Here is an 8,484-nt window from a genome sequence, read left to right as displayed (position 1 = left end):
TAATTCTGGCTTGATAAGCAATGAAACGCATGCATAAAATCGAGAACATACCTTTATAACCCTCTTCAATTTATTCCTGTCCTTGATAGATGAGCCAATCTGCTTTTTTTCCAGTAAAACCTTCTGTGTAGTTATATTCTGATAGGAAACCGCGTGCGTGTCAAAACCTCGGGAATGGCCCCGGGGTTGGCGAATGCCCGGCCCCCGGGCAGTGCAAAATTTGCAAATGCCCCGCTCCCGGGACTGACAAGGCGTGCAAATGCCCCGCAGTAGCCCGGGGGGGGCCTGGGCGCAGGTGGAATTGACTGATGCATTACGATGTAATAAAAATGACCAGCCTTTGGCCTATGACCTCAAAATTGTGATGGCGGGAGGTTGTATTAGCAATCGTTGTTCCACTCTGGAATAGGATCATTTGAAAGCAGCCAAAAATTTTGAGGTGACCTTCACCCTTTAAACTCCAATATCTACTTACAGTTTCTTCAGAATGATCTCCATACATCAGCTTGAGGAAGTAGTTGAAAGAATTTGATAAAACATCAAAGCATTTTCCATTAGGTGATCATTTTAAAGAATCCTCACAACCTTTTCTCTTGATATTGTAGTGATATTGTTTTGAGAAAATTGATGTTGGTCACACTTGGGACTTGAAGAGTTAATGAGTTAAATGATGTCAAAAATCATAAAAGAAAAAAATTTTGACCAACCTGCTGGCAAATAAAGTAAAACAATTATCTGAAACAATTGCTGTAAAATGCCGGGCAAACGAAGAACTGAAAAGGCAGTAGTTGGGAAATCCCGGTTCTCTGAGTTTGTTTAGGTTTTGTACAAACCAACACTAAAGCGTTAATTATTTGTTTGCTGCTATTATCTTTCATTCAAATGTAAAATACTGTTTAAAAGCTGTGGACTGGCACTAGCAAAATAAAGAAATGAACTCGAACTTAAAGCCCATCTCTGATACTTTTCCATTATAGACCGAATACTTTGAATAAAATTTTTGTAATGCACGTTAGAATGTCCAGGGATAAATAAACATATCATAGTAAGTACAAAGTCAAAACATAATTTTTCATTCCATGAGGAGTCCCCCCTTCACCTTGAAAAAACTGAAGGAAGACCTCTATTTTATTGTCAGGATCATATCCTAAACCTACACTCAGGCGTTCTCTTTTTTTCCGAATTTCGTGCTCCCCCAAAAAAGAAAACGCCACGTACATCATAGTGTCTTCCTACTGTTATTAAAACGAGGAACTAGCACGGGAAACGGGCAAAATTAAACATAGGAACAAAGCAGAGAATTGGAAATGACGTTACTAATATGGCTAGGGTTCAAGTTAAGTTTTGTTCTCATATTTCATTTTGCCGTTCCCGCTTCCCTTTCCTCGTTTTACTAACACTTCCTCGTTCGCTGTATCATATAAGATTACAAGACAGCAGTAGACTTGGCACCTTTTCCTTTGCCTTTTTGACTGTTTGTTGTTCAGAGGATCTGCCGGTATAGTATTTGCTGCGATAACTTGTAGTCACAGTTCCTTTTTCACTTTGTGGATAACATATCATCAGCCGGTTTATTAAGTCATGAAACATCGGTGTACAGAAGACGGAGAAGAGTTGCAGACGAAGGGCGGAAGGACACGAGACAACTCAATGTTTTCCACGTCAGGCTTGCTGTTGTCTCTTGTGTTTTGCATCGCTTTAATTCACGTGGAACTGAGAATACAAGAACACCATCGACTTATAACACATTCCGTAGCGTTCTGTGGGCAAATGGAGACACAGATCCTTCTAAAAGTTAAACAGAGTTACGCGGGATGGCAAGTCAGCACAAAAGGAAGCCATTCGGAAGGTCAACAACAGAAGACAAGAGGTGAGTTCAGTTTTTATTCTCGAGATGCAAATTGGCAATTGAGTTACAATTTGACTACATTCTTTAAAATATTCATTACCAACATATGGAATTTCAGTGTTGTTTGCACTGTATGTCTGTCCAATCAACGGAAAAATGAACAAGTAATAATGAATGCTGTACAGTCTGACTCAGTGTACCTAAGCTGGGCTTTGCCAGTTCTTTCTTTCGTTTGTTTTGCCGCTTTGCTTTGTTTTTAATTTGCTGTTGTTTTTCATATGGCTGTGACTGTTGTTTTTACTGTTTTCTTTTACTTTACTTAAAAACTTTTTCTGTTTACTTTATAAACGAACACCGTTCATCAGTTGAGGGCCAGAGAGATGCAGTCCTCTCAAGACAAAAGCGGGCACTGGTAAACAACTCGCAAAATAATTCGGCTAAAACATCGGCTCAATTAAAACTGCTGATCAAAGAAGAGCTTCGCCTACTGCAAAATCAAATCTGTGCTAAAGATGGAACTCTCTGCCGCCCTGGACCAAGGGGTTACAAAGGGAGACGGGGAAGACCCGGAAGTCGAGGGAAACCAGGTCTCCAAGGAAGACCGGGTCCCACAGGAAGACCAGGGCCAGAGGGACCTCCTGGTAAACACGGACCAATAGGATTTCAAGGACCGATGGGTGTTAAAGGGGATCTGGGGGTACCAGGTAACCCAGGTTCCGCGGGACCCACAGGCCCGCCGGGTGAGAAAGGCGCTAAAGGTGAAGCAGGCAAGTCCATCTCAGCTCCATCTCTACTGCAGCGTCCTGCTAAAAAGACAGCCAATGAAAGTCAGACCGCCATCTTCAAATGCACAGTGGACGGTAACCCATTTCCACAGGTCACGTGGTCTAAGCTGAATTCGTCGCTTCCTGTAGGGCGTCACGTGGTACAATCCAGTGGTGCGCTTGTTCTAAAAGACCTGAGACCAGAAGACGAGGGCGTTTACAGATGTACAGCCAAAAATCTGCTTGGAAGTGTCAATGCCTCAGCAAAGCTTATTGTTCAATGTACGTTATCTTTTTCTCTGCTTGTCTCTCTATTTGCCCGTGTACATTAATGCTATCTGATGATCATGATTATATTCTTTACCCTTACTAGCAGTCAAAAACAAGAGGGGAAAATCATTTCCTAGCTTTACAAGCTCAATAGGATGATATACATGATATTTTTAAACCCGCAAAGTACAAGAGTTCCACCAAAAAAAAAACAGTAACTGTTTGAAGGGTAAAGGCCTCTTAGCTGTTTTATTTTTTGTTTGTTTTAAGGCCGTATACGTTGTTGAACCTTGCTTACCAAATTCAGATGTCATTTTTGATACGTTTCTTTACAGTTGCCCCGAAGATTTCAGACACTAATACATTAATGGCGGAGGAAAAACAAACCGTAACTGTCATCTGCAATGCTACTGGAAACCCGCAACCTAGTGTCACGTGGTCTAGGGCATTTGGTAATTTGCCGAAAGGTAGAGCAAGGTTGACAAGCAAAAGGCTGACAATCCACAATGTGGCGAAGAAAGACAGCGGGATATACATTTGTCAGGCAGACAATATTTTGGGATCAGCAACAAACGCGATTCAGTTTAAAGTTTTCTCCCCATTACATTTCACAATCCGTCCTCCTCAAGAAGTGATGACATTAACTGGTTCTACTGTCCATTTGCCTTGTGTGGCCGAAAGTGACCTGAGGCCTACAGTAACTTGGACAAAGGATGGCAAGTCGTCACTCCCTGCAAACTCCTTCGTCCTCCAAAATAACACATTACTTTTGCAGAACATCAGGAAAGCGCACGGAGGATCTTACACTTGTAGGGCTACTAACGCTATGACGACAATAAAAGCCAAAGTCAAGGTCAATGCCTACGTCCCAGCTACTTCCTGTTCTGTGATAAGAAAAAAGCGCAGCAGTGTAAGCGAAAATTACGTTATTGATCCAGACGGCGAAGGAGGCCTGGCGCCATTCAAAGTATATTGTGACATGACTGCAAAGAATGGAGTTGGTGTGACAGTCGTCAGTCACGACAGTGAGAGTAGAACAAAAGTGCGTGATGGTCTCAGCTGGGCAGGTGCAGGTAGTTACTCACGTGACATCCATTACACAGGAGCGAGTCTTTCTCAGCTGGCTAGTCTCACCAGAGTCTCCTCACACTGTGAACAGTTCATCAAGTATGAATGCTTTGACTCAAGGTTACTCAGAGATGGAATGGGATGGTGGGTGTCACGTGATTCTTCTAAGATGAGGTACTGGGGAGGAGCATCTCCTGGAAGTGGTAAGTGCGCATGCGGAATGACCAACTCATGTGCAGACTCTAGCTATGGTTGTAACTGTGATAAGAATGACTGGGTATGGCGCGAAGACAGCGGTCTCCTGACTGACGAGACAAAACTTCCTGTAAAACAGCTCAGGTTTGGAGATGCAGGGGGCAGTAATGAGCGAGGCTTTCATACGTTAGGAAAACTGAAGTGCTATGGCACAGCATAAGCATTTATTTGTTCATACATTTTACAAAACCCATTAAGAACATTGACATACTAACAGGAAGAAAACGTAAGTGGATTCGTGGAGTAAGGTTCCCGGATTCGAAGCTCGTTTCGATCAAACGGCAGATATCTACAACCCTGCTTGTAAAGCTGGCTATTAAAATAAACTGTTTATCTTAAGAATACCGATACGTTCAGGTAGACAGATTTGTTTAAATATCTTAATCTTTTTTTCGAAATTTATGTCTTAACGTGATCTTTCATTCAAAGAGAAAAGTACAGAAAAGGGATGGATATTGACGGGGAAGTGGCGTTTTACGTTTTGACCAGAAATCGACGCTGTTTTCTCACCTCGAATTTTCTGCGCATAGTAGATACTTGAAAAAGCTAAACCTGCGTTTCACATTGTAGTTGATCATTTAAAATATAAACCACGAAGGGATATTTTATGTTTTACCAAACCTTGTTTGCAAGAGGGGAAGAGGAGGTTGGAGATTTCGTCTTTGCTAATAAGAGCCACTACAATTACGCTGAATAGATGTCTCTTTATTAGGAATAGTTAACAATAATTGTTGATTATTAATGACAGCTTATTCGAGAGAAACGAATTAACCTCGGGACTAGGCGTGTTGTTTCTTTTTTTACTGAACCGAAAACATTTCGATCCCAAAAAAACTTTTTTAACTACACAAAGTTCATTGGCAGAAATGTGATTTTTAATAAACTTCAAATGGAAAAATTCGAAAACTTTACAAGATTTATAAGTATGTTTGCCTACTGTGCACAAGTTACCAAGGATCGTTAAGGATGAGACTGAAAAAAACACTTTCCGGGCCCGAAATATCTCCGGAAGTTTTGGGAACTGAACGCCAGGGCCGAGTTAGATAAAACGCCCATAACAATGATGGGTATCGCAGGTGTACTGGTTACTTAAAGGAGATTTTTCAGCTAAGAATCCAAAGAAACTTCCAGTAACGTTAGTTTTGCATTAAAAATGCTTTGCGATTGTTGGTCATATAACTCGACTCTCGACTAAAAAAAAACTCTGAATAAAGAAAATAAGTATTACACAATTTCAGTGGTTTTTCTTCCCTCAATTCAAAACTACAGCTTGAACTTCAACATGACCCTACGTTGTCAGACTTTCGACTAAGGCTTACGGTAACAGCTCCTCAATGAAACAAATTTTAATTTTAAAACCCTATCCCTATATAGACTGCCCACCTGTCTAATCTTCCTTAGTTAATAGCGATCTGGTTAACTGAATACTGTTACGTTGTGGCAAACAGATAAAGAAGTCCCTTTGCAAAGGAAACAATTTCCGTGCCGCCAAGTTTTGATTCACCGTAAACACGGTCAACAAATGTTATTGGAACCTGAAAAAAAATAAAGAAAATATAATTAAGACAGACGGGCAACTGTGAGGATCAGGGCAACCAATGATTTTTGCTCTGACAACAATGAAAATCTTAAAGATTATTTCCGAGTTTCAAAAACTCTCACTTTCAGAACGAGGCTGGTTGCAAAACCGTTCTTGTGAAAATGAGTTTCATTTGCGTGGGAATAAAAATCATTTTCATATTAATGGATTCGCCCTTAGCCTCGCTTTAAAACAGAAGATAGGGGAAACTCTCAGATGGCCTATTCAGCATATGGAAAGGACTTAATTTTACAAGAAAAAACAATGCTCAAATATTACAATACCGTTGCTCTTCAAAAAACGTGTACTTTAGGCTCAGTAATCGTTAAATTGGGATAAAATCATCAATAAAAACCCACAGATTTACGCTATTAATAGTTACTGACCTCTCCTATATTGTAACCAAACTGTCTTGCTCGTATAATCATTTCCATTTGGAAAATAAAGCCCTTTGATACGCATGAATCCACCAAATGTTCCAGAACTTCTTTCTTGTACAATCTTATTATACATGTAAATAAGAAAAACAGATTAAGGTTTATTTCATTCACCACAGCTTTTCTCCTTTTTTGGTTCCCTTATGCAATTAGTTTCTAAAAGACTGTAAACAAAGTATTAAGACATAAAAAAATAACAACAACTAAACACCTAGAGCGTTAGGCGTGCATCATGTCAACGTGTGGGGCATTGCTCCCGACTGTTGCTTTACTTTAGCGACAACTCGCAATTTTACTAGGAATTAGTTGCATATAGATCACATTATCATCATAAAGCCAGAGTTAGTCAAGTTAGACTCAGTTTTCAAAGTGCTTGAGGTGTGTGGAAGTCTAACAGAGTGCAGCAAATGACATTTCATCACGTAATAAGCACACCTTAAGCTGCTGCTGTCATGTTTCATCTGTCATGTTTGGATGTGTCTACCAGTTTGTAATCAGCTAAGTTAACCCATTCACCCCTTGAAATTTTGCCGAAAAACGCGTTTGGAAGTTAGTCGAGCGGTTTACTGGTCACTGTCGTGCTATAATTAAGGAGCTAAAACTTACCATAATAGCCATTAACAGTTCGTACACTTTGCGGCCTTCTGATCCAGAAAGCAAAATTTTGGATTTACAAGTGACACAGGCGTCTTGACGTTTACTTTTCGCTTTTCTTACTTCATTTTTTTTCTTTTGCTGAGCATTTAGTGGGCTTCATTTTGGTAAGAAAAGTTTTTAGGAAAGCTTTTAGGATCTTAGGACTAGATGAAACGAAAGGTAGGCGGGTAGTGGAACAAGATTTTCATGGCAATTTTCAGGTCAATGTTACATGGTTTTTTGCCTTCTTCTCCGGTGTCCTTGATTGAATTGTGCTTATGCTGGTAAGATCTCTTCACTTTGCACACGTTAGCGGACAAAGCTGTCCTTGACCATTAAAACTGATGACTTCACCAGCCGTAAAAGGGACGTGGATCTGCATGGGCGGATCAGGGGCGAATAGGTTAACCAAAGCACTTCAGTACAGGGTTTTTCCTCAGCTGTTGAACTACGAATTAAGTTCAATAAACACACTAGATCACTCAGCTATCAATTTACCTAAAACTTCCAGTCAGATCTGATGCTCCAGGCCTGAGGAGAATCTGTGTCAGATAATTTGCACCACGGCTAGAGAAAAGAAATAACAAAGAAGGAGTGAGAAAAATCATGCTAATTTTTACCATCATGGGAGAGATTTGCTTGGTAGCTGTACAACAGAAAATAAACAGGTATGGGTTTCTCATGCTGCATTGTATTCAACAAAACAAGAAGTTAAAGGAGTGTTCAGGAAGTATGTTGAAAAATGATCCCTTTACGACAAATAAATAAATTAACAATGTTAACATCCCGGCCATGCAGCCAACTTATAGTCTTGTAAAACAGTAACTTGAAATGCTAGTACACGTATTTGTAGCTTAATTTTGTTGCAGATGATTGTCCATTTCAAAAGGTTATTCTTTCTTTATGTCTATTCATCCCATTACTTTGGCCAGCATCAAAAACACAGAAACTTATTACATACATGTATGGTTACCTGTACATGTATGTATTAGAGACCCACCTTATCAACTTTCTTCTCAAGTCCCAACCAAACACTCCTCCATCACCAATATACCTTGTGCCAGACACTACATCAAAGTTACCTTCTTTTTGTTTCCTTTGGGAAGAAGTTAGAAAAAAATATGCAGACATATTGTTTTTCACCAGACAAGATTTATAGCACGTTTTCAATGGAAGGGTCTTTGGTTCAATACCTCTGTCTGACTTCATAATGAGGTCAGGATGTTTAATTCCCCTATACGTTTTGTGAGGATTGCTATACCTTCATTGAATACCCAATCAGACTCACTTCCTTTGAGTGCAATTCTAAAGACATTCACATACTGGCATGCACACAGGAACTATTCTTAAACCCAACTCTTTTAAATACTTTTGATATTCAATGTCTTTGTGATAATGATGTGTTACACCAAAAACATTGAATCACACTGATTCTAACATTTCAATCTTGTTGATATCAAAAGCAGGACATCTTACAAAAATATGAATTACCTGATAAACTCTGGAATAAACTTTGGCTGTTGTGATATAAAAAAATAGTAATTGGATTAGAAAATATTATCATTTGAAGCAAGCACATGGAAAAGAATAAAACAATTATTCTAATATTATTAGCCAAATGATTCT

The 8,484-nt window shown here is 39.6% G+C and overlaps 2 protein-coding genes across 2 annotated transcripts in view; one reads left to right on the top strand and one right to left on the bottom strand.

The window, feature by feature from the left end:
- Positions 1–1,456: 1,456 nt before the first annotated feature.
- Positions 1,457–4,754, top strand: LOC140927344 (uncharacterized). Its single transcript, XM_073376975.1, has 3 exons — positions 1,457–1,870; positions 2,215–2,895; positions 3,219–4,754. The coding sequence occupies exons 1-3, from the start codon at positions 1,582–1,584 to the stop codon at positions 4,364–4,366; spliced, it is 2,118 nt and encodes a 705-aa protein (XP_073233076.1). The 5' UTR covers positions 1,457–1,581; the 3' UTR covers positions 4,367–4,754.
- A 136-nt stretch (positions 4,755–4,890) lies between these two features.
- LOC140927345 (dolichol-phosphate mannosyltransferase subunit 1-like) overlaps positions 4,891–8,484 on the bottom strand; it is a 7,390-nt gene continuing 3,796 nt past the window's right edge. Inside the window, exons 5-9 of the mRNA XM_073376976.1 lie at positions 8,350–8,375; positions 7,859–7,954; positions 7,357–7,425; positions 6,172–6,286; positions 4,891–5,741 (exon numbers count right to left, since the gene is read on the bottom strand). Coding sequence (XP_073233077.1) covers positions 5,637–5,741; positions 6,172–6,286; positions 7,357–7,425; positions 7,859–7,954; positions 8,350–8,375 — 411 coding nt within the window. The 3' untranslated portion in view covers positions 4,891–5,636. The remainder of the gene's footprint in view (positions 5,742–6,171; positions 6,287–7,356; positions 7,426–7,858; positions 7,955–8,349; positions 8,376–8,484) is intronic.

This window comes from Porites lutea, chromosome 2, assembly GCF_958299795.1.
Source record: "Porites lutea chromosome 2, jaPorLute2.1, whole genome shotgun sequence".
NCBI lineage: Eukaryota > Metazoa > Cnidaria > Anthozoa > Scleractinia > Poritidae > Porites > Porites lutea.
This window is presented reverse-complemented; position numbering and strand designations above follow the sequence as displayed.

What these genes read in the sequence shown, in the direction of transcription:
- LOC140927344 (XM_073376975.1), top strand. Translation starts at nt 1,582, where the DNA reads ATGAAACATCGGTGTACAGAAGACGGAGAAGAGTTGCAGACGAAGGGC. An exon ending in TCAACAACAGAAGACAAGAG is followed by an intron (nt 1,871 to 2,214) that starts GTGAGTTCAGTT and finishes ACCGTTCATCAG; the next exon opens with TTGAGGGCCAGAGAGATGCA. An exon ending in AGCAAAGCTTATTGTTCAAT is followed by an intron (nt 2,896 to 3,218) that starts GTACGTTATCTT and finishes GTTTCTTTACAG; the next exon opens with TTGCCCCGAAGATTTCAGAC.